Source organism: Zonotrichia leucophrys, chromosome 1A (genome assembly GCF_028769735.1).
Source record: "Zonotrichia leucophrys gambelii isolate GWCS_2022_RI chromosome 1A, RI_Zleu_2.0, whole genome shotgun sequence".
Lineage (NCBI taxonomy): Eukaryota > Metazoa > Chordata > Aves > Passeriformes > Passerellidae > Zonotrichia > Zonotrichia leucophrys.
In genome coordinates, this window is record NC_088170.1 from 49,487,898 (window position 1) to 49,507,671 (window position 19,774).

At 42.1% G+C, this 19,774-nt stretch overlaps 1 protein-coding gene across 2 annotated transcripts in view; it reads right to left on the minus strand.

Moving 5' to 3' along the window:
- TSPAN12 (tetraspanin 12) overlaps positions 1-19,318 on the minus strand; it is a 41,043-nt gene extending 21,725 nt beyond the window's left edge. Inside the window, exons 1-4 of one of the 2 annotated variants that reach the window (XM_064702706.1) lie at positions 19,191-19,318; positions 18,679-18,815; positions 7,270-7,352; positions 6,504-6,639 (exon numbers count right to left, since the gene is read on the minus strand). In XM_064702706.1, coding sequence (XP_064558776.1) covers positions 6,504-6,639; positions 7,270-7,352; positions 18,679-18,744 — 285 coding nt within the window. In that variant the 5' untranslated portion in view covers positions 18,745-18,815; positions 19,191-19,318. Of the gene's footprint in view, positions 1-6,503; positions 6,640-7,269; positions 7,353-18,678; positions 18,816-19,166 lie in introns of both variants that reach the window. The other variant, XM_064702705.1, reaches the window with a different exon arrangement.
- Between the last annotated feature and the right edge of the window lie 456 nt (positions 19,319-19,774).

The window sequence follows — 19,774 nt, forward strand, 5'->3', positions numbered from 1 at the left end:
AGGATATAAAACTGTCTTATGATATAAAACCAGCCCCCATGCACACAGCAAAGTGCCTTTGTGGTTAAATAGACAAAATTGCATGATTCAACAAGAAAGAGATGAATTTACCTGGCAGGACATCCACCCATGCTCAGTTTGTGCCAATAAGAATGCAGCTGAACAGCAGCAGCAAGGCATACCCCACCAGTGAGGCTGGGCTGTGCCTCACACAAGACACAGAGATTTGGCTAGGCTTTGTGGATTCATATACTCCTTCCTTGCTCTTAGGAACTTCTCCCATTTCCTATTCATTTCAGCAGAGAAAAAAAACCTGAGCAAACAAGCAATGAGAAAATAAGAGCTGGAAAGGACAGATGGGGGAAAAACCCCACACTATGGCAGCAAGACCATATATCATCTCAGCAGCTCCCCATCTTTTCTCAGTCAAGTGCAGCAGCCCTCATTCCCATTCTGGTATCACTCACAGCTCTCTACCCTTCAACAACCCCAGTGCCTTGAACCTACAAGCATATGAGTCCCTGTCTTTTCTATACTTTTGTAGTACCCACATCCATTACTTAACCAACCCTTTTATTACTATCTTCCCTCCTCTTTTGACCTTGGAGCATTATTCCAGAGCCTTTTTCAGTTTTGATGCCGTTTCATTCTCCTCTACTGCCCTGGCTATCAATGACTTTCAAGAACCTGGAGGGAAGAAGCAGTATGAAGAGTGTAACAGGTGGCAATGAAGGAAAACAGGAACAAGGAAGAGTTACAAGGCTTGCTCCAAAAGGATCATGAGGGCAAACACAGTGACACGGAGTCAAATGAACACTCGTGGTATAAGTCCCCAAAACCAAAGTAATCACTTCCCATCAGGTGAGCCTAGAAGAAGGGCAGGCAGTAAAAAGCATGGCACAGGAGACCAGACAGCATGTGCATGCAGAAAACACTGAAACCATGAAATTACTACTGCCAATAGTTATCTACCCTTCAGCACTGTGCCTCTTTCCTAAAGCAAGAGCAAAGGTCTCTTCACTATTGAAGAAATATACAGAAAAAAATTAAAATTCATGGCCTCCTAATGGCACTATCCAGTCTTGCTATCCTAAGTCAAATGCATTTCCCTGAACTGCCCTGAAGAGGCCAGACAGTTCTTATTACTTGGAGCTGCTGGATAACAGCACCAAATAGCGCTGCATTGCCTCTGCAACACTGCCGAGCATTCAGGGCAGCTGCTCAGTGCCTGGATGAAAGCAGCAGATCATCACCATGATCACAGAAAACATTTGGATTTAAGTCAAGTACTTGCAAGAAGACCTGGACACCCCTACCAGTTCAATTCCTGTCATGCTTCCCCATGCTGCTCAAACACATAGCTGCTCTTGCTTGCTGTGCTCTGCAGGCAGCACCTTCATCGCTACACAGCTCCCAATATCCCACACGGCCAAGCAGCTCTTGTCTCCTCTGCAGGCTCCCTCTCCCACTCAAGGAAAGCAGGAACTGTTTCAAAGCACCTGCCTTGGAAAAAGTCTTTTAAGGACATATACAGCAAGGATTTGTTTATGTCAGGGAAGACAAGGTTAACAAAATGCACCATGCTTACACAGGAAGACAGAGAGACTGGCACTGAACCCCAGGACCAATGTACTCCACTCCACAGAGACGGGAGCCCTAGAGAGTGCACACCTTCCTGCAAAGCATGGCTTAGTTCTGTGGTGACACTGTGGCACCACCAAAATCTGTCTCAAAATCAAACAACTTGTCTGAACCTTAAAAATCCTGATCTAAATAGGAAAGACACTTTCTCTCCATTTCAAGGCAAAAAGATGTATAGGAATTAGTACAGGCATCATCTCCAGGGGTTTACCTCTGAATTCAAAGTTAGAAATATGAAAAGAAAAAAAGACTCTATTCTTTTTTGAGAAAGTTGCTCATATGTTGGGGTATAATAAAAATTGGTGAACTTTCAGTGTATTTTCTCTTACCAGTGGAACATTAAACAAGCAGTACTTCAGAATGCAAGCTTATATTCAGCCTCTTAGTTAGGCTGCCTAAAACTGAGGTTTAGCAGAGTACTGTCTTCTAGTCAAACCTGAACTAAAGTACTATAAACACATTTAAACCAGTCCTTCAAACAAGGTAGGCCAACCTGTCTTGTGAATCTCTGTCTTCCTCCCACTCACAGCACATTAGTAAATGGGCTGTTGATAAAAGCCACAAAATACAACTCAGTCTGTCCAGCTTAATACAAAACTCCATGGGTTAACACCAAGTATGTTTGTTAGCTGTTTCTTCCCTTCAATGCTTGGTATCTAAATAATTTAGAAATACTTCTGGTTAGTAAATAACAATTCCAGTGCCAAACGTTAGTACAAGGTATTGGAGCAGCTGTAACTGTGCTAAGAGTCCACATGGATAGGAATGAATATCCTTTCTTATTACAGAGCAAATAACCTATACTATGTGTTACTGCAGAAACACATGCTACCACAAAAAAGGAAAAAAAACAGACAACAAAATTTGTTATCACTAAAGTCTCATATTAATTCCTGCCAACTGTAGTCATAAGTACTACAGAAGAGCTGATGCTGTGGTACTGTAGAGCAGCTAACATTTCACACAGTGTAAGAATGCCTTCTAGGAAGAAAACATTAGCAATTATTGGTATCTTGCAAAATAGCAGATGTCCAAATTTAATCAACCCTGTCACCTCTGCATCCACATGGACTGAAATGGGTGTGTGTACATAGAAGAATTTGCCACAAGAGGTGATATAGTCAATAGTATCTCAGCATTCTTTAGACAGACTTACAGAAACCACAAGTTTAATGAAGGTTTGTCTGGCTGTGTTTCAACTCACTACACAGCTTAGTCTACCAGGGTCCTATTTATAACCAGGCTCCACCAGAACTGAATTAATAAGCTGTTTAACCACACACCAACAGGGTCTAACAATGTTTAGTTCTGAGGAATATTTATTACTCTGTCAACTATGTGATAAAAATCATTAACAGGATTTGCCCTGTTGACCATCAAATATTTCTAATCGTTTTCCCCTTTGTGAAAACACACACAAATTTGAATCCTGTGTTATGTGAATGCTGCAGTTACAGAAAAGTCATGGTTAAAAATACAAGAAATTGCAATGAAAATTTCAGCCAGCAATTATTTTCCAGTAAGATTTTTATGAAGCTCTTCTTGCTAAGCACCAGAGCTTACTTTTGTTATTTTAATAAAACAAGAATTCAAAAAACTACCCAAACAACAACAACAAAACCAACCAAATAAACAACTCTCCCCAACAACAAAACCCAAACAAAATTTTAAAATAACAAACAAAACAAAAACAACCCACCCACATCCTTAGGTTACTACTCTTAAAGAATATATGCACTTTGTTAGGGTTTGGGTTTTTTCAGTTAGGCAATGTGCACAAGAAACTTTGAAAACAATCCAAAACAGAGCCTCAGAAGAAGAGAGGCAAAGTATTTTTTTTTAAATCCAGAAGCAATCTTGTTGAAAGAACTGTACCAACCACCATAAAATTGGGACTCTCCCATCCTTGCGCTTTTCATACATCCAAGTCAGTGATTTCGAAGAGCTCAGATCTTCCCCTTTAGGCTGGCATCACAGCTACTTCTACATGAGAATGTTGGTCAATCACATACAAAATAATATAGAAACTCAAGGTACACATGGACTCTTCAGACCAACTACCCCTCAGGACATATTTATGAAGTAATTAAAATGAAATGATCATAGCTTTAAAATGCTGGTTCTACAAAAAGTCCAGAGCATGCACCCCAGAAGACTGAGGTTTTACATTTTCCTACTATTAAGCAGAGCAAACATGAGTTTGATCTATACTTATGCCTCCACGTGAAGACAGAAATGTTTCAAGCATTTAACTCCACAACAAAATTTGAAGAACGAAATGAAAATGATTATGTATTCAAATGTATTAAAACTGAACACTATATTTATTTTATTGTCTTTACACTTTATTACATTTTCCAAAAATCCATTTCAATTAACATCAGCACTTGCAGTGAGCATGCTGCCAGGAACGTCAAGACTTGTATCCAATTATCTGTGCATGCCATCATTATGGCTTTCATGTACTTCAAAAAGAAGACTAAAAGCATGATTGAAGAGGTTGTTAATGTTTTACATGAAGGTTCTTTTCTTTTAGTTCATCTGGCTGAACAAAAGCTCATTTTGTTGATCCATCAGTTTTCTGATTAGTCTGATGAATGAAGCATTGACTTATGTGGGCATACTTCTGTATGGTATAACATAACTGCATTCATTTGACAATCAATCAAAGACAATGACATATTTAGGAAGATATAATTTAGTTTTGCTTATCAGTTTTTTTAGCAAGAGCAAATCTCAAGCTCCTGAAAATGAAATATTGCAACATAAAATGATAGAAATGTCTTGTTTTGATTTAGTTTAACTTGACTGCCTAAACACACTTCAAATTATTTATTTCCAGATGGTACTAAAGGCTATAAATTATTTCTTCTTTTCACTTGCAGTGTAAATAAAGTGAAGGTCAAAACTAGTTTTAACTTCATTATCTCTTGAAGTAGTAAGGTGGTTTTTTCAAAGCTTATACCAAAATTAGCTTTTTCTTTCCCCAGATATTATGTGGCACTGATCAACATCATATAGTTACTTTTACCTTTTAATTAATTTAACTAGTATTAAAACCTACCACCACTATAAAATAAAGAACACATTATGAAAGAAATCTTATACCCTGACAAAAACCCCTAAGGTTACTAAGCTTATAATATTTTAATACTTTCACTGTTTTGATGAAATAAAAATAAGCACAAAGCCATTTTAAAATATGTAAGAAAGACTACTAGAGAAATAATTATATGGTATGAAATGACATTAATCCATTACTCTTACACACATGCCCATAACTAAGTAATTGTCTTAGAACTTGTCTCTACTGACTTGCAATATTAAGATCTAGAAATAAAAAATGCATGACCATTCTGTTACTCTAACATGTTCAGATTTAAATGAGAGTTTTCCCCAACAATACAGTTTTGAAAGAACAATCTTCACACTGCATACAAGCTGAACAAAATATCCAAAAGAGAAACAGCACTGCCCTCTTGCAACTGAGGAACACTTCTGTCGCAGACATTCAGCTGGAAGTATCAAATAAAGCTTTCTCCAACCCTCTCAAATAAAATTTTAAAAAAGATATTTTAATACAAGACCACGGTAAAGTTTTGCAACTGTTTATTCTGCAGTTAGAATATTTCTGTTAGAGAAAAGCAAAGGTTCCATAAATCTCAGCAAATTTCTTATGGTGTTTTATGTGACACCAAAACCTCACAAAATCTGTGAGGTTCAGGTGTCACATACTTAAGCCTGCACAGATCCACAAGAAAAATTCAACTGAATGCACTCTGTGAGAGTCCAACACACAGTGCAGGGAAAAAACAGCAGGAGGCCAACTCTACTTGTATGGGACCCTGGATATTTCCAAGAGCTGAAGGGTTCTAGCTGCCTGATTTCTCCTACTGCAATTACAGTAGTCAAGTCTGATAAACTTCATTGCTCCTGCTCTCTTCAGCTTACAGAGTGCTTGGAATCCTGCTTAGTCTCACATTAAAAAACAGAGTCCAATTCTGCAAAGAGCTACAGCGACACTTTTAAGAAGTATACAGATACATGGCACTCTTGGATCTCCTGGATTTCAGGACTGCCAACAGAGTAAAAATTTTAACTCTAAACCTTTAAAATTTGTGTGAACTTGATGGGCTTTTGTTGGAGTGGCATTTTCTGGTTGACTGTTTCTTTAATTGTCCCCAAATTCACTGACTTCCAGATGAAGAACATGGTGTTTGGCTCCCTTGACAGTCAAAGCCACATCACAGTTAAACTGTACACAAAGCTTTGTGCAGGAGAGACTACCACATTTCAGCTGCTGTCAGCTCAGTTATATACTCTCCAAATGAAGGAAGAAGATGGGTATTTGGAATTTATTTTTAAACTTTCTCGCAACTAAATGCAACTGCAAAATTCCACATCCATGTAAGAGAAAAAGAAGCTTCTGAACACACTCAGAATTAACTTTCATCACCTATAAGTGCTGTTACTTTACACACAGTCAGCAGTGGAATAACGCAAAGTCTAGGTTAGGTAGCTGTTGCTCAGCTAGGAGTCAAAACAGCAGCATACGGGTTTATTTCAGAGTACTCAGACTCATGTCCCTATAATTATTAGTACTGAAGAGTTTGAGTTATTTTTCCCTTCAGCAACTCCTCTACTAAATGAAGTGAATTTTTGCAATTGAGACACTTGTCTTTCAGTTACAGCATAATGCAGTTTAGGCAATAAATTATTTCCCACTGTGTGCTTTGCAATTACAATTCCTCACCAATACCGTAACTCAACAGGGTAATAAAAAATAATCAGTATTTATCTAGTGCCTGTGGATTAAAACCTTTCTAACACTCCTGAAACAAAACAGAAGTTATGAAACATACCCAGACAAGAAGCAACAGATTTCTTTTCACTGTTCCACAGTATCCCAGCATTCCAACTATGATGAGGAAACAGCAGACTGCAATCATAACTGGGTGGACCACAGGAAAGTAAGTCAAAATGACAGCCTCCTCCACCCTAAAAACCAATCAGAACAATAATCAAAACAAGCACAATCACAAAAAAATATATCAAAGAAAAAAATACAGCCATTAAGAATAAAATGGTGATTAGCAGATGCATTCTTTCCAGCACCTTACACATTTCACAAAAACCTCTTCAGCATGGTTTTAAAGCCAAAAGCTGCATTTGAGTACCAAAAACTGCATTGTCCAAAACCTCTCTGGAGCAAAGGTAATCTTCCTGCCCTGCACTTGCACAGTATGCAGCACAATGAGGCCCTGTTTCATCACCAGGGCTCATAAGCACTGCTGTAATAAAATTAATAGAAATTCTAAATCCCTGGACTGAATAAAGTATTCAAAACTAAATAGTAATATAATCTGATTACATGTTGTCAACAGACCAAAAATTGATCCCTGTCAGAAGAGAAAGGCACATGACTGATACCCTACTCTTCCCCTTTTTCTAATTTCAACTGGTGCCCAAAACTGGGGCAAAAAATGCACCTTCCTGTACATCAATGTTCAGCTTAACTGAAAGATTCTCAATTCTACAAGTCCTAATTAAGAAGCTTACCACAAAGAATGAACAACATCTACCCTTATCAGTAACCCACACAGATTAGAAGTTTAACTAAAGCTTTACCTTGTTTCTGCAGTTAAAGTGAGAACATTATTCAGGTAGTCTCTCAGCCAAGCAGAAACCCCTAATATGCTGATGGACATCAACTAAAAAGAAAACATTAAGTTATTTATCACATGTTTAATGCAAATTACATGATCATTCATAATTTAAGTAGAGGATCAATCATCACTAACATCTTTCATGCATTCATTTATTTGAACAACATACTGTCCCCAAAACTGTACTTCTACATGCTTAGAATTGGTTTGTTGCCCAAGTATTAGGGTGCCAGTGACAATAATCTTTTCCATGTAGTGATGCTACTGCTGGCTCCTCTCCCAGCACTGCACAACAAACCATAGAAACAACAGGGAGTGCTTACACTGCTAAAATCAGCGACTCCTCAGGGCTTACAAGTGACACACATCAGTCTGCAGGAAACCACGAAGCCATGCCCAGGTACACAGCTAGTGAAGAAAAAGCTGATACAGCAGTCTTGATACATTGACACTCAAGAGAGGAGATTTATCTTGGGTTAAATTTAGAAGAATCTGATTCTCTTGCTCATTCTGACACAGTCACACCATGAATACTACATCTCAGTTTCTTGAACCAAAAAATGAAAATAAAACTAACTGCATTTCAATTATTAACCATATAAAGCATTTGGGTATCCAACATGTCAGACACTTCAAAGGCATAAAGCTACTACACTTTCACTAGGATTGCTCCCACAGCAAGTAAATCCCCAAAACTGGGCAAGAATTCCCCACCTAGAATTGCCACCACCTCAGCAGACATGGATTTCTGTCACCTGATGCCACTGTACACTTCAGCACATCAGGAGAAGCTCTGCCCTCTGATTTGCTTGAGAAGCCAAACCCGAACAACACATTCACAGCCTGCCACACTGTGACAGCACTGGCCCTGCCGCTGCTGCAGCAGAGGTACTGCTAGAGGACAAGGCACTCCTTCCTCACTTGTCACAGGGGTACCTGGGCCTGAGCTACAGAAGAGCAGGACCTCAGAACACCACTGTCTTGCTGAGGGAGGGAATCCTAAGCATGCTGACTTCCCTGAATACTCCTGTTTTCATGAACTGCATAGGAGTATGACAGGACACATCAGCATTATACTTACAGTTTCTTAAACCAGTAAAAAGTGCTAATCTCCCCTGTGGTCCTCAACATCTAGCTTCTCACATGCCCTCATATTTCCCTGAAGGTGTTTTGAAGAACAAGTTAAGTGGTTCAAACCTAATAGGAAAAGTCACTCTGTGTCCATACTGGCTCCTAGCCTGCAGCATGCCCACAGCAAACTACTTTTGCCTTTAAGATTTCACAGAAGTCCCAGCAGCTATCCCAAAGCTTCTTCCTCCTTTTCAGATCGGATGCACAAAGTACAGGCACTGCCCTGGCTGTGAGTGCTGCCTGCAGGAGCTGGTGCTTGGCATGCTGCAAGCATACTCCTGGAAGCTAGTGCATGCTACATGGCTACTACAGTCACTCCTGTGGGATCTGTTTTGGCTGGTGAAACAGTAACAGTAAAGAACATTTTCTATTGTCTTATTTGCAGGAAGCTGCAGGAACAAGGAAAACAAGATTACTGGAATCTCCTCCTAAATAAACTCCTCCCACCCATTGCCTAAGAAAGCATCAGGCAGTCATACCACACGAGCAGTCAGAAACACTACAGAGGTAAAGCAGACTACCAGCAGCCAGCCTACTTTCTTGTTGTCCAAAGGCAATACAAAACATTTTTAACCCTCCACATCTCCCTGAAAGGCCTGTTGATACACACAGAAAAGCATTATCTCACACATCCACTCTGTTTATGGTAAAATATTTAAGATATATTTAAGAGGTAACCCAATTTGGTTACTTCATTTTACAACAGCACTGTTCAGAAGTGGCAAGTCCATCAAACCACTGCTCAGAAACTTTCATTAAGAGCCAGATGGTCCTGCTAGAAGAGCAGTACTAGAAAAATGATCACTTTCTAAATAATATTCCTCCTCACACACCAGACTGGTGGACTGCCTGCTCCGTGCTGTCCATTAGGCACTCTCAGGCTGCACCAACTTGGTTTCAGCTGTCAGCATGCGGCAACACATTGTACACAGCAGTGAGAGGGGGTGGATTTTGAGGAAGGATAAACTCTTTCACCAGAGGTAAGATCTGGCAGCATACTGAAGCATGCAGGTTACTCACAGAGAACAGGGAGATCACAGAGCAAGCAGGTAAAAGGCAGAGGGGACAGAAAGGATTTCCTGGACAGCAAAAGTACTGAGCAGAGCTCTGTCACTAAGAGAATCATTCAGTCTGCTAGAAGGACTTGTGTGCAAAGGCAAATCAGGAAGGACAAGAATTTTCATTTCTGTTCTGTCTGCCTAAATTGAGTTTTCTCTACCTAGACATGTATTTTTGCCCACATAAAATCCAAGGAAAATCTAGGCAGATACATCACCAAGCTGAGGCTCTGTGACTTCTATAGAAATGCTCAATAATCACATAGAAAATGTGACTCCTTTTTCATCTAAGAACAGCAATTGGAAGAAAAGGACTGCTTCCTTCAACCTAGGAATAACCTTCACCAATAATATAACTACATGAACAATAACCTTCACCAATAATATAACTACATGAACACCATTTCAGTTCATAAGAACAAACTCTTCTATGAAAGGCCTCTTGCATCATTCAGAAAGATTTTAGCCATTTAGATTCTCCCTGGCTATTCTCACTTAGTATGAATAACTAGCAATTACTATTGTTTCTTGCTGATGCAAATTATATGCAAGAACATTCCACCTATAAAGCCTGTGAAAGCCAGGCTACTGCTCAACTACTCAGCTACCCTGTGCCTGGCATGTTTTCACCACCATTAACTGCTTCAGGTGTTACTGAACTTCTGCTACTCTTAAAATGCACAAGAGCTAGGTCAGCATGACTCTGAAGTGCAAGCATATCGCCTTACCTCTCTGCTAAACAGATGTTACACACAATTACCTGTGCAATGCTCTCCTGCCAATCAAATTCCTAGTGAGGCACCTTTGGGCACTGTATTTTCAAGCAAGTCCACAGTGAATTATTATTCTGAATGACCTGAAAGCCAGAGTGCTGTGACACACTTCATTCCCTGGCATGAAAGTCAGTAACAGTGTCCAGCTGCGGTAGCAGAAAGGCATGGGGCAGAAAGTGAAGGCAAATACTCAAGAGGCTCCTCTTGAAAAAAAGATGCCTGTAAAAGAGCAAACTGGTAACTCAAAATAGCAATTCAGAAATACAACATGTGTATTTCCCAGCACATAAGCCAGCAAGTGCTTGGTACCTCTTCCCTAACAGAAGTAAATGATGGGGAAAAAGTTGCATCCCCTCTGATCAGCAGAAGTGAGTCTCAGGGCAGCAACACCCTGACGGATGAAAGATGCCTCTGCAACACCAGACTGTCCTGCATAATGACTGGTGTTTATTTTAGTGACAAAAGATTATCAAGTACTAGCTCCCATCCGCTTGCTGACCTGTTCCATAGTCACAAAGGAATCACAGCAAGAACACAACAAACATGTCTGGCCTCCACAGCCTCCTGCTGACTCAATGTGCAGATGTGCAGCCCTGTAAAAGCACTAAACATCCTCAAGTGCCAGATGACATCAAGAAAGCTCCAGGCATCCACCACTTCACACCACCTACAGCATATGCAGACCTTCAGCCAGCAGCACAAGAAGTCCATCAACAACAGCAGCAGTACAACTGAGTCCAGGCACTCAGCAGGCAGAAACAGTCTCCCTAAAAACCTTGGCATACATCCAAACCCACCAGCATGTATCAGCAGGCACATCACTGCAATTCACTGCCAAGTGATTTTCAAGAAGTCATGGGCAAGAGCAAGGTCCTGATTACAGCTATTGTTGGTTCATTTGAAAGATGGTAAAACAGTGGCCCCAAAAAACTGGCAGTCCCCCCTTCAATCACTGCTTCAAAACAGATTCATATGCATAATAGAGTTAAAATCTATATCAAGCAATCAGATGAAAGAACACAACTTTATGACAAAAGTGCTAAGACAATTCTCACATTAGCAGTAACATCATTTCCCCAAAAAGTTCTCATTCAAGCTTCTCTGATGACAGTCAGTCTGCTGTGCTGTAAGTATGACATGACAGTATGCATAAAATGTTTATTTGTTGCAGCTGGCTGGAAAAGTCACTATGAGTTTTAATTCTGAACTGTCACAGTATGTTGTATAGCCATCAACATGACACTGAAGAGTTCACAATTATGCCTACTGGAATGCTCTGTTTTAAATATATTTTCACACTGATTGAACTTAGGTAATAAATTCTATTTTTGTATATGAGAAATATGCACACAATAATATATTACACAATAATATATTAAATTTTCAAATTAATTCCTAATGTAAAGCTACTAAAACTTTCTCAGACAAAAAACTGAATTAAAATATCCAACAACAGACTTCAGCTATTAGGAGCAATCACTTCCAAGCATAGTTTAAATTGTCTTTAGAACTCTCTTACATAAATTAGACATCAAAATTCAAATACAAAATCATTTGCAATTCATTAAGTATATCTTTTAAGCCATTATTTTGAAATTTCTACTCCCAGTGTCTCTGAGGCCATACCTAAACTGGAAAATAAATCTGCATTTCCAATTAGTAAATGAACACGGACTTCTGTCTTTAAGGGAGCAAGTCCAATTGATCTTGCTATATCCACACCTGTGTTCACACACTCATAATTTTTTTTCATTTAAGCATTCTAGCACATTCATTTTACTTTTGCTCAAATTTCAGAATATATTTTAAATATTAAATCGGAGGAAAGATTAAAAGTATCTTCCATACCAAAAGTCACACACGATCATTTTTATTCTAACAGATGGGGTAAACATCTTCAGGCCATGTCTGATATCCATAATGAAACACTGACTAATAGCACGACAGAGCAACCTGCTTTGCATGAAAAGGTTTCTGGCTACAAGAAAATGACTTCCAAGATATGGCAACATTCATCAAAATATGTCCTGTAATTTTAGTTTAAAAAAAAGGCAACAAAAAACCCCACCACAAACAAACCAAACCCAAAACACAAACCTTGTGAAAATCTTCCTGTTAAAATTGATTTGGGTAGTCTGAGCTATAACTAACCCTTAGCAAAGGACAGAGGGGATACACCACTACAAGGTCATGAGCATGCTGCAATGCTTTTACAGGATTTTCACCATTAGGTTCAATATTCAGATCACTGAACAAACACAGATAACTCAGATCCATGGATAAACAGAGAGCTAGCTATGTTTTTTTGGGACAGAGGGATATAAGGGTGGAGGAGGGGGAACAAGAGGCCTTGTTTTTCTGTATTACCCAGCAAACCTTAAATGTTTAGAGAAAAAATTGCCCATAAAAAAGGGAAATCCTCTATTTGCTAAAAAAGCGCCTTTGATTCTATAGATATTCCAACATTTCATATTAGCTAAGCTTCCTACAAGGTTATGCCTTGGTCCCCTCCCACATCAGTAAACAGCTGAAGCACGTTCATATTTGCACTTTGAATCTGGGTTTGCTTGCACAGCTGCAGCAGTGAGCCAGCAACCTGCTCCACATTTGGCACGGCTGGAACTCACACACTCTGCAGTAAGGCTGGAGCACTGAGAGGTCACCCTCCTGGGGAACATGAGCCAGCTTTTCAGCAGGTGGCTGTTCAAGGTGCCCAGAGGAAGCACAGCAGAAAGAACAAGAGCCCAAGCATGCAAACAAAGCTGAAGTACAGTCCTACTGTGTATCAGACCCACATCAACCTCTGGGCTGTGTAGAACAAGGGTACACTAAAAGCAAAGAACGATAAAGAAGTGCATATACTTCTTCAAGCACCCTCTCTGCAACTACTCAGGCACTGCACTTCTTGTCAGGACATGACTTGTGCCACTTTTCCCTCAAAAGTAATCATCTCACAGTCAAGACATCTTTTGCTTTGGGGAGGAACAGGCATGTGCTGCTCATCACAGGTAATCCAGAGCAATGCTCACAAGCCAAGTATCACAATCCACACATCACCATGATGCGCCTTCACATATATACAATATACTCTTAATTTTGTTTCTTTAAGAGTTTGCTTTTATTCATGGACACATGGACAGCAGTCAACCTCAGAGATGCAGGCAAATTATTTTTAAACTCAGCATACATATATATATATATATACACACACACACTCTTAAAAAGAGCATGTGTTTCCTATGATCCACAGGACTACACGTTAGCTGTTAGTGGGTTTATACCTAACTTTCCTGTTTTACACATGAATACCCATGAACACACAAAGATGATTAAAATGAACCTGCATTTTTATTTAAATCACATAGTCCTATAAAAATGCTCAAAATTAAACTGTCTCCTACACCTTGTGAAATAGCTAAAAGATATTTAAAAAATTGTTATTATTCTATGAGCCTTGTCTAGAGCCTGTCACAGACTCGAGATGAAAATCATCAGGTACAGGAGCATACTGGACACAGGGTACTGGAGATTCATGAATAACTGGACAGCTACTTTCTACAAAAGGAGATGTGAATTTAAAGAAAGAAAAAAATATACAAGTACCTACATGCCAGATGGACCTTTCCAGCTTGCTCCAGATTGTGGTCTACCACTATAAACAGACAGCTTGAAATTTTCCTTCCCCCTGAGTTACACGATCAAATCTTGTCAGCACAGGTTTGTGATTCACCTTCCAGGTTGAGGCAATGAGCTCCACAGAGTTAATTGTGAGTATTACCAACAAAGTGTCTGTGGTTCATTTCTTTCTGAATGGCAATTAAAAAGCATATTAATGCAAATTCTAACATTTGGGTGGAGTCTGGGTTTGTTTTCTCCATTTCCATTAGCACATTAAGCCACTCTATTTCAGGACAGTTTTCCAGAAACTCATCCAGCAATTCACAGCTGATATGCCACTCAGGGTGAGCCACATGACCTACAAAGATACTTGGAATAAAAATGTATATAGAGGTAGACACGAAGTTAACTTATGGCTGAACTCTACTTTGTTAGGACATAGTCTAGTGATGTTAACAATGCTGTATAAATATTACAGCCTAAAGAAACCAAAAAGTAAGAGATTTCTCAAATACCAGAATTAAAAATAGTTCTGGTTCTTTAAAACTCCTCTTATAGCTTTCTCTGTTGAAAGCATTCCTTTAAAAAGACAGCATATTCCCACAGAAGCCACAGCTATTTTCTTTATACAAAGAATGCTAAGAAAAGCAGGTTTTAATTCCACATGTCTAAACTGCAGTCTCTAAAATCAGAGGATATTAGCCTAAAACACAGTTTACTGTGCTACAGGTACCTGGCCAGGCAGTGTTCATTTCAATGGATATTATTTGCCACTTAAAACACTGCCCAAAAATTTTCATTCCAAGTACCTACAAATCCCACTAACAAGAGTGGAAGTCAAAATACAGGAGAAACAACCTCTATGCAGAATCTGGTTTCACAGAAGGCAGGATACACTGATTTCTTTCTCATTTCAGGACAGACTTGACAAATAAAGCAAAAAATTACAAGATTCAACACATGCATTTGAAGTTGGATAAAACAGGAAATGAAATATCATTGCTTCCAACCATCCTTAGTTACTTCCTAGCAAACACTCACATTCACTTGCTCTGAGATCTCAATTAGTACACATAGGCAAAACTAGATTTAAGTGTGCAAAGTACTCAAATGGAAAACTAACTGGAAGCATGCTCCACTTTCATTTCATGTGATTTTTTTTTAACTTTGTTCACAAACACAAGCTCGAGATAGATGCAAACAATTTTCACTACCTGCCAGAAGTGTTTATTGGCTGCAAGCACACAAGTGAAATGAAATGGTACTACTGAAGGAAATCTTAAACACTGCTCAACAGAAACAGCATATCCCTAGGCAAAAAAAAGCTCATGAGGTGAAAGAAAAGTGGCACCATCACTGTCTTGGCTCAAACATCCACTGACACTATTAATCATCAGTTAAGAGATCCTTACCACCTGTGACACAGTCAACTGCAACTTACAACCTTGATTTGTCCACAGCACTACATACAGTCATCCTCAATTACAAGCCACACAACAGCAGCTGCTCCTGCCTCACATGCTCACCAGGAAAAAAAAAAGCTTTTGGTTTTCTCAAGACAGAAAGTCTATACAGACTTTTTCATGCACTTCCTGCAATGTTATACTTCACTTTTCTTCCAAAAAATTGATAAAATTATTGCATTTTTTTAGTTGCATTATTGTCACTATCTAGTTCATCTATTTCAACTATTAATAACTTTTTTTAAAGAACATACATGGCTAAGCTGCAAAGAAAAGTAGAACAAACCTGTACATCTCAAAACTACTGCTTTGCTTAATCTCCTACTACTGTAAGCAGCCAGGAGGCTGAATTTTCCCTGTATTCAGCACCATTTGCCAGTTCCTGTTCTAGCACAACCCACAGGGGATACTTGCACTCCAGTATCTCCTGTGATATGTCTGTGCCTATATTAGAGGCAGACCACATTCTCTGACTGAAGGTCTGCCTAGTATAAATGCTTGCAAAGGTGGTTTGACTAGGAAAACAACCACAGCAAAATACAGAACAGTGGCAGCACTGCAAAGTGTGGCAAAGAGGGATTCTGTGAGGACAAGTCATAAGTGCTCAAAATGAATGAGGATACTCATGTTACACCCAGGACTGCTATTGAGCTTGGGACAGCATCAGGAGCTTGCCAACCCAGCAAAGCCCCCACCAGAAGGAAAAACCCTGCAGTCTCATAAACTGCCTATAACATATTTGAAAAGCCATCAAAACTAAATTTCTCCAATTCCCAACACACACACAATCTAGATATAACAAAGACTAGCACTGTCCCCAAGAACAGCAGTAGGAACACGTCCTCCCTCCAGAACCGCTAAAATAGGCTGCTTAGCTAAGCACTAAGTCTTGACCACAAAACACCAAATCATGCCTTTTTGGAGGTCTTCTCTTTTATTAGGCCGTCCAGAATTTAATATACTGGAAATAATAGTGTTACAGAACATAGAATCAAGTTGGATCCCTCAGTCTTGCAAATTATGCTAAGAAGTGATACCCATTTATAAATATATCTGAGGGTTGCAGAAGAATGAATCCAAAAGTTAACTGCAGGATTTACTCTGAAGGATATTCCTGGTCCAGGGCGCTGTCAACAAAACCACAGCCAAAAAAATTAGAAGACTGAGGATGTCCTGAAAATGCAACTTCCACTGCTATGAAAGAGACTTCCTGCAGTCAGATGCATGCTTCAGTTGACCATGGAAAAAGCTTCCAGAAGGGTATCATCAGGTCTATGACCAACATCAGTCACTTAATAAACAACAGTTAGAGCACTGATGATGAATTTATTTCCATCTTGTAAGAAGAAAGGCTTTCTGCAAGTTGCAGGTCGTGAAGTAGCAATCCACTCACTTCCACAAAACCAATGTTTTTCTGGAGCAGAAAAGGCAGTACATTTACTGGTCCATTATAAAACATGATGACCCACTACAATAGAGCCTTGGCCTTTCAGCTGATTGCTTATGGATTATTTACAGCTCAGCAGACTTTGGGTCAAAAGTGACAGAAAGCATTGTAACAACACTTCCTGCCTGCCTCCCTCTCACGCACACACAGGTACGTCACAGCTCAGCAGCTGGGCTCAGTAAAAAAAGTTTATTTTCAAACAGAGCATACAGGTGTACATTTACAAGCAATACTGTGGAGAATCAACAAGGATAGCAGCAGAGTGACTGACAAAGTTCTCTCACTCCTCTGCTTCCACAGGCACCAAACCCAACCAAATAATGCAGACAGCAGTGTTTTGCAGCCACCACCTGCACCTTCAGTTTTCCAGCAGTATTCATGATCAGACTAGCCATTTGTGTCATCTTAAGGAGCTTCATATGCACTATCTATCCTCACCAAGCTGGCAATGACAAATGCTGAAGTCCCATCACACATACTGGGACAGCTGCACACAGGACACACTTTGAAGTTTACTTCAGATGTTCTCTTCTAAGAGCTTGACAGTCAGACCTTACCAGACAGTGTCCTGCACAGTTTTATTCAGGACTTCAAAGGCTTCATGACCTCAGCTTGAACAAAGAAATCCTTTTTGCACAAGAACTACAATTCTGTTCCACATGCTGTTTAACAGTTTTCTCTTTCATTCATATTCTGATTTCCACTTAGTTTTCAGTCATCATGGGACTCCATGACAATTCCAAAGCCCCTGCCATGGCCAGGGACACCATTCACTAGAACAGCTTACTCAAAGCTTGAACACTTCCAGGAATGAGGCAGACAAAATTTCTCTACACAACCTGTTTCAGGAACTCACTGGTACCACAGTAAGAATTTCTTCCTTGATAATATGTAATGTAAACCTACTCCCTTTCAGTCTGAAGCCACTCCCCCTTGTCCTGTCACTACATGCTCTAGTAAACATCCCTTCTCCATCTTCCTTGTAGGCTCCCTTCAGGTACTGGAAGGGCACAAATAGGTCACCTCAAAGCTTTCTTTCTTCCAGGCTGAAAAATCCCAATCCTCTCTGGCTTTCCTCGCAGAAGAGCTGCTCCACCCCCTCTAATGATCTCCTCAGGACCCACACCAACAGGTCAATGTCCTTCCTGTGTTGGGGATCCCAGAGCTGGATGCAGGTAGAAAAAAAATCATATATAAACTAGGTTTGATCCCATCCCTGCATTATTCAAGTCTAGAGCACCTCAGGAGCCAGCCCTGATGTGAGCCACAGGTATGAGCCCCAGATGTGCGCTGTCATCCCATTTGCATCCCTTACCGTGCACAAATCTCATCTATTCAAGTGAAAGAGATTGTTGCAAATGAGTGAGGACTCTGAAAATATCCATCCTACTGTTTCTTCACAGCTCCAAAAGTTTAAGGAACAAGAGTTGATCACACCCACTTGTGCTGAGAGTAAGAAACCCCGCTGCTATAAATACAGCTTTGACTGAAATCCTCAAAACAAAAGGCCTTGCCTGCCACTTAGGATATGTCCACTGAATGCACAAAAAAGACTCTGGGCTGACTATTCAAGTACCTTTGAGAGCTTGGAGTTCATCTCGGGTCACAAGATGCTCAGAAACACCCATCCAGAAGCCACCCGTGAATATTCCCCTCTTTACATATTACAGATACACCAATTCTCACGAGAAACCCTAATTCAATTTTACTTCCTACTAGTTTCCAAAGGCATTTTTTCCCCCAGTAAAATGCACTCCCCTGCGGGAGCTGCCTGGCATGGGGCCAAGGGCACCAGGGCGGCACCTCCGGCCCAGCGCGGCCAGCCCGCCCTTCGCCTGCGGGACGGCACCTGCCCGGCCCGGCCCGGCCCGGCGCACTCACCCAGAAGAGCAGGTTGAGGGCGTAGAGCAGGCAGCGCAGGCACTTCACCGAGTCCTCCCTGGCCATGGCGAGCCCCCGCGGGACACAGCCCCATCCTCTCACCACATCCTCCCTCCCGAGGCCGGGCCGCCGGCGCCCTGCAGGAGAAGAGGGGGAGAAAGGGAGAGGGTGGGTGAGTCCGCCTTACACAGGGACCAGCGCGCAGGTGGAGGCGGCGGAGCCGCGCCGAGCCCGGACCGGCCGCGCCCCGCGGAGACCCCCGGCAGCCTCCCCTCCCCTCCCGCCCGCCCGGAGACAGCGAGGGGCGAGCTGTTCTCATAAAAATAATACATGAGCGGGCAGGGAGAAGCCGCGGGCTATCCCAGGGGCACAGCGGGGCTGAGCTGAGGGCAGCGGAGGTACGGCCTGGGGACGCCAGCTCCCTCTCAGCCCAGGATGGACGCGCTGCCCTGGGGAGGCAGGGCGGCCGTGGGACAGCGGCCACTTACCGCCCGGACGCCTCCCGCACTCACTTGCTCCGGCGAGCACTCATGGGGCCGGGGCGCGGCAGCGCAGCGCGGAGCCGCGGCGCCCATGCCCTGCGGCGGGCGCGGGGGAACGTCCGGTCCCGGCGAAGGTCCGGCCCGGCCCGGCCCGGCCCCGCGGCTGCCCCCGCCCGCAGCGCTCCGCCAGCCCGCGGCGCCCGCGCATGCGCCGCCGTCCCCCCGGTCCTAGCGCCGCCGCCAGCGCCGTCCGGGAGCGGACAGACCCTGGCGGGGCCGGGCAGGGCTGTGCCTCAAGCGGGGCTATGCCCCGGCTCCCGGGCAGGGCTGTGCCTCAAGCGGGGCTGTGCCTCAGGCGGGGCTGGGCAGGGCTGTGCCACCCGGCGAGGCCGGGCAGGGCTGTGCCCCCGGGCAGGGCTGTGCCCCCCGCTTCCCGGGCAGGGCTGTGCCACCCGGCGAGGCCGGGCAGGGCTGTGCCCCCGGGCAGGGCTGTGCCCCCCGCTTCCCGGGCAGGGCTGTGCTCCCGGTGGGGCTGTGCCGCTGGCACCCGCGTTTGTGCCACCTTCGTTGTGGCGGGGCTTCGGAGCTGGTGGCTTTTCCTTCAGGGGAGATGT